Below are 13,003 nucleotides of genomic sequence, written 5' to 3' on the forward strand. Positions count from 1 at the left end.
TCCATCCATCCATTCATCAATGCATCCATCCATCATCATCCATCCATCAATGTATCCATCCATCATCCATCTATGCATCCATGCATCATCTATGTATCCATCCATTCATTCATCCATCCATCCATCCATCCATCTGTCAATGTATCCATCCATCAATCCATCCATCTGTCAATGTATCCATCCATCATCATCCATCTGTCAATGTAGCCATCCATCCATCCATCCATCAACGTAGCCATCCATCCATCCATCCATCCATCCGTCAATGTATACATCCATCCATCCATCCATCATCCATTCATCCTTCCATCCATCAATGTAGCCATCCATCCATCCATCCATCAATGTAGCCATCCATCCATCCATCCATCCATCAATGTAGCCATCCATCCATCCATCCATCCATCCGTCAATGTAGCCATCCATCCATCCATCCATCCATCCATCCATCCATCCATCCATCCATCCATCAATGTAGCCATCCATCCATCCATCATCCATCCATCATCCATCCATTTGTCAATGTATACATCCATCTGTCAATGTATACATCCATCCATTCATGCATCCATCCATCCGCCATCCATTGGATGAAACATCTCTTCATTTAACTCCACTCTGTCTTTGACCACACACAAACATTATTTTCAGCCCTTTAAGACTCATAGCTGACTTCTCATTTTGTGTTTGTTCTGCTGATTCAAGTGGAAGTGAAAGCTTTAGACACTCGTTATTACCTAATGCCTTTCAGAGTGTGTGTGTGTGTGTGTGTGTGTGTGTGTGTGTGCGTTTTTACCATTCTGCGTGTGGATGTGGGCGAGAAGAAGAAGATGAGCTGTTTTATGAAGGAAGCTTGAGGGACCTCACAGTCCTCGTTGACTGAAACCGTCTTGTCGCTGATCGAACAAACACCCTGAGACGACTGTAAACACAGAATTAACACATTAAAGAGATCTCTCATGGTTTTGTCTTACAGCGTGCGAGTACTACTAATACCACTAAAACTACTACTACAACTGCACATGTACTTCTAATGCTACTTCAGCTACGTCCAATTGGATTTTGCATATTGCTTGTCCCAACACAGATCTAACCCGCTCACCAGAGGAACCACTGAGACTCTACAAATAGCTTTAATAATGACAGAGCTCCTTCTACTTCTGGTTTCGACGTACCTGCCACTCCAGCACCTTCAGCAGTCGGTGTTCGTAAGGTGTGAGGATCTTTGGCAGCGCGATCTCGATCACAGTGTCCACCGACCTGCTAGGTCCAGAGTTTAACACCTGAAAATCAACAGATAAACAAGGAAGAGTTGGTACATGAGCCCAGCTTTCTTTTAGCCTTAATCTGTACATATTTTCACCAGAGAAAGCGTGTGGAATAACATGTTAGCCATTTCTGTTTGCAGTTTAGCCATGGTCGTACACATGACTGAATTTTAAGAAAAGTCAGATTCTCAGGAAAGTTGTGGAATTATTAGGAATACTTATTAGAAGAAACGCTACTCTAAAATCTACTGTATGTGTTTATGTACTTCTTCTTGACCAAGTGCATTTCACCTGCGTATGTTTAAATTAGAAAAGACTTTTGGCCAATTTTGTGACTTCATGGCCTCCTATCTTCACAGCCTGAGCTTGCGACTGGCCTTGCTGCTCGTGGATGCAAAAAACTGGAGTTTAGTGAGATTGCAGAAGCTCTCAAGAGGTTTTGGCAACACATCAGACAAAGGAACTCTAAATAACATCTATTTATTGGTATAAGTACATAGAAAGTGGACTAAAGTTAAAAAAAAAACCTTACAAAAATAGATTTATATTTGAAGTTTCAGTGATAGACCTTCATTGGGCGAAGTTCTTCCAAGTCACAAATAAATCTATTGCATGTGAGTGTGGGAATCTGTTTGAAACCTTTGGAAAACAAACACACCAGACAACCAAGAAAGCGGAGGTAGAGCTCAGTTGTAGCGGCAAAGGAGAAACGTTAAGCCTGAAATCGAATTTTCCCTTTTAATTTCTTACTTGAAATTAGCTGCTGGACTATTTATAAGAATGTACAAGAGTTAAAGCTAGCTTGAAACGTACTCATTTGGCATAAATCAACACAGAAAAATAACATTTTAGCTTGTTGATGTAGGGATACTTGCAGATTATTTTTGCTGTTCAGGGACATTTACACTTCATTTTGTACCATTTTGTTGTCAAAATTGCACATTATTTTAATCACTAAAACACTATTGACAGTCACAATATAACGTTTAAAGCTTGCTAGTTGTTATATACAATGAGCTATACAACAATAACTTCACACAGTTTAATCCAAATATTTTCCACTGACTCAAGTTTCATAACAGTCTGCAAATGACTTTTCCTTAAAGAACAGTTTCTACTCTGACAGGAGAAGGGTACATAAAGGTGGATGGTGAAATGTGTGTGAGCAACGAGAGCTTCCTCCACCTCCGGTTTCATTTCCCATCTAAAGGTCAGCAGGGGCTAGCAGCTTGTCACGTAAAAACACTTCAACAGTTTACAGAAGAAGAAGAAGTTGGAGCGAAAGTAGTTGTGAACAACACAATGAATAAGCTAAATTATATTTAGCTGCTTCACTTCTGAGGACCTGAAATTGAGCTTAGTGAGATGCTTCAATGGAACAGAGTTAGCATTAAAGCTATCGGTACGGATTGAATGATACGGGTTTTCCAGGGCCAATACCAATATTGTTTATTGATGATCAGAAAAGGCCGATATTTGGAGTCGATATACAATAAATGTAATATTTTAACAGCATGTGGTAGCAGAGAAGCTGCCATTCATAACAAGACTTCTTCAATAATAAGGGTGACTATAAATGAATGTGTAAAATTGAAATGGGAGAAATTAAAATAGGATGCTCTTCTCTGTTAATGTGACTGAGATTGATCAGTTTGTCTCTTGATGATGTTCTGTTCTTTAATCTTTCACTCTTCTGTCACCAAGGTCCAGATCTTAAGGTATTATTAATTACCCCAGAGTTTGTTTCAAGTTCATCTGTGGCTGCCTTCTAGCTTGGCCGCCAGCCGCTAGCCGCTAGCCTCACCCACTGTGGGAGTAGCTAATTTCCTGGTTTGTGTTTCTTGTTCAGTTTTCAGAGAAACAGTAGACAGAGAAAGGAGGCTGCATCAGACCTGAAGCAGTGCCTTTAACTGATCAATAATCGCCTCTGAAACCTTCAATAACACCTTCAACATCTTCAATGTCTTCAACAACTTCAACAACACCTTCAAAATCTTCATCTTCAACAACAATTTGAACATCTTCAACAACACCTTCAACAACACCTTCTACATCTTCAGCAACACCTTTAACAAAATCTTCTTCTACATTCAACAAAACCTCTAACAACGTCTTCAATATCTTCAAAATCTTTAACATCTTCACTGATGTGCCTCAAAGGAAACTACTTCAGCTATTGATCCACATTTCAGAGTTTTGTAATGTCTTCTTTTGTTCTTAAGTCCATTCAGAATCCACAAAATCAGAAAAAACCTCCAACCAGAACCTCCTCACAACCGTCTGGTTCTTCGTCTCCAGTAACATTTTCTATGCTTCCATACCGACGGTTGGAAAAATGCCAGACATCAGACACAATAATCGGTCAGGCTAATAATCAGCATATCGCTAGATACTAGAACCTCGTATTAGATTGTATTTATGTGAACTACTTCCTCGACATTTGATGTTTTTAATATGACAAACTATAGAACCTTAGTTTCGAAAAAAGAACTTTGTAACTGAGAACTTTGTTAACATCAACTACAGAGTGAAAATTCCTGCTTGTTCAAACTTGCATCTTTCTGTTGACTCTGGATGTGATTGTGATGCACTTTGCAACAAAGAAAACGTGACCGACCTTGTACGTGTAGTTGAATCTCTCAGAGTAGCAGTTGGCTGGAACCAGATCTTCATCTCCAAACACAAATGAGGTGGGAGTCACAAACCTGCAGACGGACAGACAGACATCAGCGGTGGCTGACGCTAACAATGCTGTATTTTAATAGAAGATTTCCTTTAAATTTCTTCTATCCTTTACACTGTAATTGGGTAATTTTTTACCAAATTGTAATAATTCTAATAGTTGGTGATGTTAACTTGCTGTCCTGGGTTAATAACTAAATATTGTTATTATTATTATCATAATTCCATAAAAATAAAAGCTTGTTGGCTCACCCGTGGATGTTGACGGTGAGTCCATATCTGAGAGGAAACGTGAGCTTCATGGAGTTGTCATGGAGATACTCCTCCTTTTCATAGTTATCACTGGAGACAAAATGGTTTAAATGTAATTAATCTGCAAACTTCCACCTTCTGTTTGAAAATGGTTTAAATCAGTGCAGTCTTGAATCTCCTTTGCCTCAGAAAGCTTACATACAGTTCAAAAACATCTCATGTTGTCTCTGAAGTCTTTTTTTTTCTATTTAATGTCCGTTTAGTTTCTTTTTCTGGCTTCATTTTCAAGTTAAACTGCAAAAGTTATGTTACATGATGGGAAAAATAATGTTTAAGTTGTTAACACCGATTCTCTGCTCCTCGGTTTTACTTTAGCCGTACGTCTTACTCATGTCAGATTCTGACTCGTTCTGTAAAGCTTTTGGAAATGTGGTTCTTACCTGTAGGCGTTCACATGAATGGAGATGTTACCAGGTGTGCTGCTCTGGTTGACGTCCAACAGAAAGCCAATATTCAGCTACAGGAAACACAGAAAAGAGGTTTTCAGATTTTTGTTTTTCTTAAATTTTCCTATTTTCCACCTTTACTGTACTAATTTTATTATTTCACCCTTTATCCATTGTTGGCTCTAAAGCTAAATTGTGCACAAATTCAAACAAAATGCAGCTAAAAACTGCTGCTCTGTCTTTTTCTGTGGGGGATTTGGATATTTCAACAGATTCTTTTGCAATATTCATGATGAAAACACAGCAAACATCTGGAGAACAGAAAGTAGAAACCTCTGGACTGTCAGAAATTACAACAATTATGAGGCTGCATTTAGCTTTGTACAGATCTTGACAATATTTTCTCATAATTTTAAGTTTTTGATCCTGTTTTCTTCCCTCCAGAACCACCAAAAGTTTCACATTTATGCTTTGGAATGAAATACTTTAAAACCACAGCATCACCATGACATGCGGAGCCAATAACATTTCAAACTTTTTATTTGTTAGATGCATTTATTCATAAATTCCTGCAAAATGAATTCCATTTTCATACACTTTAGCTGTGTAATTTTGCATGCCAACACAGTACAACTTCACAGCAAGAACATTTACCTGTTAGACATTTGGTGTTGGAATAGTTTAGTATACGCTTAATGTTGTGGTGAACTTTTTAAATGCCAGCGTGTCTTTGGCTCAGACTCACCTGGGATTTAGCTGGAAGGAGGAGGCTGGAGACGCTGCAGTCGACGCCCACCGTTGTCGTGTTCACCTCCTGTATGACGTCACAATTGACCACGTTGTCCTGCTGCACACAAAAGTACACACAATTATTGTGGTTCCTGTGTTCAGTGAGAGATTTGTGTTGTTGATCTTAAGATTTTTAGTGGATTTTGGGTCATTTTGTGTCAGAAATCATGAAATGTGTCACTCCACCAGCCCAGGAGACCCAAAACAAAGTTCTTTAAAATATTTTGGGCTAAATTTTGATGCAGAAGCTGTATTTCCAAAGCTTTAAAATGGCAATTAGCATATAAAATACCTATGATTCAGCAAACGCATTTAACAGAAACAAGCTAAATCTGAGACGGCGAAGCGGCATCTTTGTCTGAATCGACCCAGTTTCACTCTGAATCCAACTTTTCTGTGCTAGATTCAGATCGTGACGTTTTATTCTCATATTTTGGGGTCTCAAGCCACACCAGGGACATATAATTATACTTTGAATTTTACATAATATGCCATCTTCAAATGTCAACGTTTAGCTAAAGGTTGCACATAAACAACTCTTTTTATTGTGTGCTGCTGTTGGGTTGAAACCTACTTGCAGCATAAATCAGATCAGGATGAAACTATTGGGACAAAGATAACACTACTTTGTTTGGTTGCAACTCTTTTGTACTTTCTTTTCATTTTCAAGATCATTTCTGTCACTTTTGTCTTTATTTTTAAACAGTGAACAGCAAAAATTCAGAGATCCCCGGCTGGAATCAAATTGGGAACTTGGATTGCCGTCGAATTAAAACACATTTTTTGTTTTTGCCGCCGCTAACTTCGGATTTCACCAAACCAACAGAGGACTGAAAACTTCAGGACTCACGTTCTGCAGCACTTTAATGTAGTGGATGTTGTCAGGGAATCGCAGCGTCAGTTTAGGCAGGAAGGCGTCGTCTCCAGAGTTCAGCACCGAGGCTTTCAACATGATGGTCTGTCCGGAGCCCAGAGCAAAGTAGTCCTGCTGACTGATGATAAGAAAGACAAAAAACAGAACCAACGTCTTACAATACATCGATAACAGCCCCGTCAGGATGAACTTCAAGGAGCAAAATCAGGTCTGTAGAAAAAGTACAGCTCACTGGCTCCAGTTTGAGGTTACTGTGTCATCTAGCACTGCACTGTAAAAAAAGTTTGTACATTTTACAGTGAAAAAACTGTCAAACCATGACGGTAAAAATCTGCAAACTCTAAGACAGTTTGATGCAGTTTATAGAACACTGAATCAGGAGAAAGGAATGTTTTTGGGTTTTTTTAATCTTGAAAAAATACATTTCTTGACTCCTGCAGTTTTTAATGGAAAAATGTTGTAATATTTAGAACACTACTGTAAGTTTGGCATTTAATGCTCGAAAAGAAAACAGTTTTGTCACAGATAAATGTACAGATTGTTGCACTGATAACGGAAACATGCTGCAACATTTATAACACGTAACATGGCAATTTCTGCATTTATTAAACATAGTTTGTTATTGGTCAAATTGATGTACTTCTTTGTTAATAACAGACTGCAATTAACTGCAATTTTTGCTAAAAATACATAGATTTAATGTTAAACACACTAAGTATTGTGCTGATAATGAAAAAAATGCTGTAATATTTATAATAAGTTACATAAACTGCGGTATACGTTTGTGTTGCGTTTTGTCACATAACCAGCGGCGGTGACCTTAAAGACAGCAGCTGTTTAGAGTTGAGATAAAAGATGCTGACTGAGGATGTTGTAAAGAATTCCTCCAGGATTAGCGAGCAGCTAATTAGCATCATGTGTTGTGACAAAAAGAATTCAGTGTTATTTTTAGAGAGCAGAACAGATTCTGTTCCAAGAGAAGCCACTATGACCTGTGTGCGACTTTCGCACCAGAACTAAATTAATAAAATACAAAAGCACTGTCCTTGATGTTTGTTTTTTCTGTGTTTTTTAAATGTTCTTACTGTGGAAGCAGCAGTTCAGTCGAGAGCTGCATGTCGGTCGAACAGTTCACCAGAGAGCAGGAACGAGAGAACCACGTCTGTAAGAACAAAACAGAAGGAGGATTAATGGTACCTCAGGAAGAGGAGGAGAAGAAAGAGAAGGAGGAAGGAGGAGGAGAAGAAAAGCAAGACAAAGAAGAAGAAGGAGGATGAGGAGGAAGAGGATTAGAACAAGAGCAAGAAGAAGAAGAAGGAGGAGAACAAGAGCAAGACAAAGAAGGAGGAGAAGAAGAAGAAAGAGGAGGAGGAGGAAGAGAAGGAGAAGAACAAAAACAAGGAGGAGGAGGAGAAGAGCAAGGAGAAGAAGGAGAAGAGGTAGAAAAATAAGGAGAAGGAGGAGGAGAAGAAGAAGAAGAAGAGGATTAATGGCACTAGTGATAACAAATAAACTCATAATCTTCTCATCCATGACATCACAAACATCTCCTGTGACCTCTGACCCTGACCTCAGCGTTACAGGCGATTAGGAATAAGGTCTTGATGACTAACTCCAGCTGTGAATTCCTACTTGTTAACTTCTCCTGTTTTGTTTTTACGGGTCGGGGGGACGGACACATAGGAGCAGGATGTCGGCTAATGGGCTGCAGATGAGGCGTCACAGCTGTAAACACATCTGGATTAGCAGCAAGGCGTTAGCGACTGGTGTTGGAAGGCCGACATCAGATTAGCTGCTTTGTTTCCCTCACACTGAAGAAAGCTGAAGAAGTAATTATCACATTATTTCCAAAAAGAGAAAGATGGTAGTCTTTCCTAGATAACCTAAAACTCTGAAAAGCAGGTTATCTTTTTAAAAATTGCCAAAATTCAGCTTTTTTTTTCTCTCTCTCTCTCTCTCTCTCTCTCTCTCTCTCTTTTTCTAAGGTTTCTGACATCATACCTGAGTTATACCGCACAAAATACATTTTGAGTGCTAGCTACTTCTAGTCATGGTTATGTTGTTTCCATAGACCTGCAGGACTTTATATTATCGTGGAAAATAGCCCACAGTGAGGAAAAAATGTGACAGGAGCAAAGAGAACGAAGCCCATAAACTGCTTTGGATTCAGTGGGTTAATACTAATAACAAACCTGGAGTAGGGAAGGAGTTAGTGGAAAGAGGTAATATTCTGAGCAGATATTACAGAGTTTGTATCTGTCAAAGACAAGAATAAGAATGAGAAGGAGAAGAAGGAAGAGAAGAATGAGGAGAAGGAGGAGAAGAAGAATTAGAAGTAGACGGGGAAGAAGAATAGGAAGGAGAAGAAGAAGGAGAAGAAGAAGGAGAAGAAGAAAAATTAAAAGGAAAAGGAGAAGAATTAGAAGGAGAAGGAGGAAGAGAAGAAGATAAAGAATGAGAAGAAGAAGAATTAGGAGGAGAACAAGAAGGAGGAGGAAAAGAGGAAGGAGGAGGAATAGAAGAAGAAAATTAGAAGGAGAAGAAGAAGAAGGAGGAGGAGAAGAAGAAGAATAATTAAGAGTACAAGGAGGAGGCAGAGAAGATGGAGAAGTAGGAGAAGAAGAAGGAGGAGAAGAATTGTAAGAAGAAGAAGGAGGAGGAGGACATGGAGAAGAAGGAGGTAGAGACGAAGAAGAATAAAGACCTGTGTGCTTTATTGTGTAACTGATGTGTTCTATCTGCTTGTACCTGGTTGGAGATGGTGTTGTGGTGTCCTGGACTCTGCTTCAGAATCGGCTTCAACGGAGGAAAGGTTTTGGATGAACCTCTGTGGGTGTTTGTGTCCTTCAGACTATAGGAAACCTCAAACTGAACCGGAGTAAAAATGTCCCTCACGTCTTTCTGTAGGAGGAATTAGCTTTGTTAGCTTCACTTCAAAACGTTATCACATCCACATTACACATGTATGTTGTCTTTTACCCTTTGGTAAGCCACGTGCGTTTTACACATCAGGTGTCCTTGTCGTGCTCTCAGATGTCCCTTTGTGCTATTGGATGATCCGTTACCGTGGAAATAGAAACGATGAGGGAAGGTCGGTTTATGGAGGAGGTCAGCGGTCAGATTATACTGAAGTTCTGAGGAGGACAGAGGAGAAACAGTCAGTTGTATACTCTGGTGTAGAATATGTAGAACAGATATTGTTCAGGTACAGCTTCAGACCGGTAACCAGGCACCGCTGCACATCTCTAAAGCTTTTGGAATATCCAAGTTTTTTTTAGCCAGAGAAGCAATCTGCGCTTAAAGACAGTGGTTGAGACTTTGTTAAAGGGTAAGTAATGGAATAAAACATATTTGTCTGCTTTGATGTGAGAAGGAGGAGGAGAAGAAGAAGGAAGAGGAGGAGGATGAAGAGAAGAAGAAGGAAGAAGTAAGCAGGAGAAGGATGAGGACAACAAGAAGAGGAGGAGGACGAGGACGACAAGAAGAAATAGGAAGTATGCAAGAAGAGGACGAGGACAAGAAGAAGAAGCAGAAGGAGGAGAAGAAGGAGGAGCTAATCAGTAGAAAACAATCTGGATAGGAGCTATAGAACAGGTTCCAGTGTGATAATAGGACCGTGTTGTCTACAGGCAGTGCAGATGTAAGAGGATTTTTTATTTTTGTATTGTTGTTTTTCAGTGCAAAGATATTCAGTGATGAGCTGATTCAAAGACTAAGAGAGATTTGCAAGATTTGCAAGCAAATATGCCAGCAGTTTAACTCGTTAGCTTTAGCCTTTAGCACAACAACCTATTTATGTATGTAGATGTCAAACGAGTTGGTGTTCTCAACTAACAGCGACTGTTATTTTAATAGACACAGTCAACTGTTGTCTCTAAAAAAGCTAAAATCTCCAAAGTCTGCCTGACAACTGAAAGTCAAGAACAGTAGGCTAAAACTGTAACTACAAATGTGGGCAGGCAACATTAAAATTAAACCTAATCATGAAGTCTTTTTTGATATCCAGCAGCGTACCTATAGGTCCTCTGAACCGCCTGGACTTCACGCTGAAGCAGATGGTCACGTTGAGGCAGACGGTTGGAGTCTTGTGCTCATGACACAGCGCCACACGCTGGTCGATCTGCTCAGGCAGAGTCAGAGATGCCTTCACCTGAATCACCGGACGGGTCCTAAAGCACAATAAGAGAAAATATTACAGCATGAGATGCAGCAGAGAGATTTTAGCATATTTATCATCATGTTGGAAAACTTTCACTTCAACATATTGCACAAAATGACCACTAAAAGACTTGAAATGTCCACTAAACAGTCTGAAAATCACCAAAAAAGAAACAAAATGAGCAGGTAATGCTATAAATACAGTAACTGACCTTCCTTTATCTAAACTTCTATGACAGGAGTCAGAACTATTCAACAGGAAGCATCAGTTTACCTGAGAACCACAGCCGAGTCCGAGAGGAACGCTCCGACTGCCACATCTGCAAAGACACAGTTTAATCTGCTTTAGAACGGATCTAGTGAGAACAGAAACGTGGCAGAAACTGAAAACTGTTTACCCTGGTAGCCGTTATCATCGATGTCAATTCCAGAACTCAGCGACTGACCGAACATCCGGAGGTTACGACCCAGAGCGGATCCAGAAATCCTCTGAAACACACAACGCCGGAGATATTACAGTGTGCTTAAATATACATGGTAGTTCTGTATTTCGTGGTACTTCACTACACTATGCTTCTGAGGAAAATGCACTTTTTATTCCACTGAGTCAACTGCAAACTAAACAAATTAATAATTAACAAGATGCTTTACAAAAAATCTACACTGAAATGTCTCTGGGTAATTTAAGTGGATGCATTTCTCACAGTTTTTGAATATTTTGCAAACCGAACAGTAAATATATTGACAAACATAATTAACAGCAGATTAATACGTCATGAAAATAATCATCAGCAAACGTGTGTGTGTGTGTGACATGTATATATATATATATAGAGAGAGAGAGAGAAAGAGAGAGAGAGAATATTGTTTATTATTTATGTCTAAATAAATACACATTATTTTTGCCATTTTTTTCAATAGTTTGGTTTTACAAATTATATTGAATATTTTTAAATATTTTTTTAATTACTAGATTTTATTATTAAGATATAAATATATATACATGTTATTTTTGCTCATTTGTTTCGATATTTGGGTTTTTCAGGGTTAATGCTGAATTACAATATGCTGGATGGAGTCAGACGGATGGAGGATGTTTGTACCTGAGATGGAGTGGGTGAAACGCCGTCCTTCCTGCCGTTGTAGACGTAGACGGCTCCTCTGAGGTCGTCTTCCTGTGGGGCACCAACTGCCACTTCTGCAGACACACAACGTTTTTACTTCTACTTTGTGGTGAAGTCATCACAAAAAAAGCATAAAAACACAGGAGGAAACTGCTCTGCTGTCACTGGTAATCATTTCCTAATCTCTAAACGTCATTGGTTAATACATTATTCAATGCATACAAACGTAAGAATGAATAGATTAAAAGCTTGACAGAGCAGAAACCTCTTAGAAATAGTTAAAGACTATATTCAAAACTTTATATTCAACACATTTCTTTAAAAAAAAATACATAGTAGCGCAGTAAATAGTAAGTTTAAGAGATGCTGCAGGTGAGGTTTGTTCATTTTTGGACAAAAGTAGGTCAGTTTCCATTCTTTATGCTAAGCTAAACCAACATCTTCTCTCTAGAGCTTCACATTTAGCATTCATCTGTAAGAGTGACTTTAACTTTCTAATTTATCTGTCAACTAGAAAACAAATCAGCATGTTTTTTTTATTTATTTAAGCCAGTCGGCATGGTTCTGACTAAAAAGAATCAAAGCAATTAGAAAATTAACCCTCTGATGCACCACATGTCTCAAAAGTGACTCATAATTAATGGAAGATGAGTATCTTTACACCCATGCTGTGAATCAAAGGGTTAAAAAAAACCTTCTGCTGTGTGTGAGGTCAAATTTTTCTGTAAGGCGGTGAAGTTTGCTTTGTGGTGCTGCTGGAAAATATTCAGCAGGATGAAGGTATTCTAGATAAGTGTATAAACATGAGAAAACACCAGCATGGTCCTTTAATATTTAACCTGAGCTCTTTGATCATGTGAAGAGCGAATTACTGGCACACACAAGGCCACGAATCCATCACTTCAGAGGACATCACACCGACTTACATTAAGCTCCTGGACACTCAGCTCAACCGTAACGTTTGACCAAGTCTTCATACTGGCTTTTAGTTTTGCTTTTTTTCCACACGTGTGTCTGTGTCCCCACAACATGAGCAACACAAGTAACTACACACAAACACAGCCTTTTATCTGGCGGCGGCAGATTAGAGGGCAGGTTCGGCTACACAGCAGCAACAGTTTGTCATTACCGTTTAATGAACTTAATGACACACTCCGCCCCTCACACACACACATGGTGAGGTGGTTGTGTAGGGCGTTGTGTTAAAGTCGTGTTCTGTGTTCCTGGGTTATCAGGATGTCACAAATGGTGGCGGTGGGTTGTGGCCACGTGGTGCTAAAATACACTTTCAGATTTGTTTTTGGTTGTTTACCACAGTAGCAGTGATGCTGTAGTACTTCACAGTACTGCACTGAGGCAGAAGATCTGTGCAAAAAGCCAAAACTCCCTAATTACCACTGCTGAGGTTCC

General features: G+C 39.2%; 1 protein-coding gene across 3 annotated transcripts in view; it reads right to left on the reverse strand.

Annotated features, from left to right (window-relative positions):
• itga4 (integrin alpha 4) overlaps positions 1–13,003 on the reverse strand; it is a 33,044-nt gene that overhangs the window by 5,097 nt on the left and 14,944 nt on the right. For 2 of the 3 annotated variants that reach the window (XR_007946565.1, XM_022203635.2), the window contains exons 12-25: positions 11,573–11,667; positions 10,868–10,958; positions 10,744–10,789; positions 10,326–10,480; positions 9,291–9,445; positions 9,060–9,212; positions 7,397–7,473; positions 6,288–6,429; positions 5,394–5,495; positions 4,643–4,719; positions 4,203–4,292; positions 3,886–3,973; positions 1,176–1,283; positions 797–922 (exon numbers count right to left, since the gene is read on the reverse strand). Coding sequence is in view for 2 of the 3 variants with exons in the window: in XM_022203635.2 (XP_022059327.2) it covers positions 797–922; positions 1,176–1,283; positions 3,886–3,973; positions 4,203–4,292; positions 4,643–4,719; positions 5,394–5,495; positions 6,288–6,429; positions 7,397–7,473; positions 9,060–9,212; positions 9,291–9,445; positions 10,326–10,480; positions 10,744–10,789; positions 10,868–10,958; positions 11,573–11,667 (1,505 nt within the window). In the remaining variant the exon portion in view is untranslated. The remainder of the gene's footprint in view (positions 1–796; positions 923–1,175; positions 1,284–3,885; positions 3,974–4,202; positions 4,293–4,642; positions 4,720–5,393; positions 5,496–6,287; positions 6,430–7,396; positions 7,474–9,059; positions 9,213–9,290; positions 9,446–10,325; positions 10,481–10,743; positions 10,790–10,867; positions 10,959–11,572; positions 11,668–13,003) is intronic. The other variant, XM_022203636.2, reaches the window with a different exon arrangement.

The sequence above is a fragment of the Acanthochromis polyacanthus genome, chromosome 14 (genome assembly GCF_021347895.1).
Source record: "Acanthochromis polyacanthus isolate Apoly-LR-REF ecotype Palm Island chromosome 14, KAUST_Apoly_ChrSc, whole genome shotgun sequence".
Lineage (NCBI taxonomy): Eukaryota > Metazoa > Chordata > Actinopteri > Pomacentridae > Acanthochromis > Acanthochromis polyacanthus.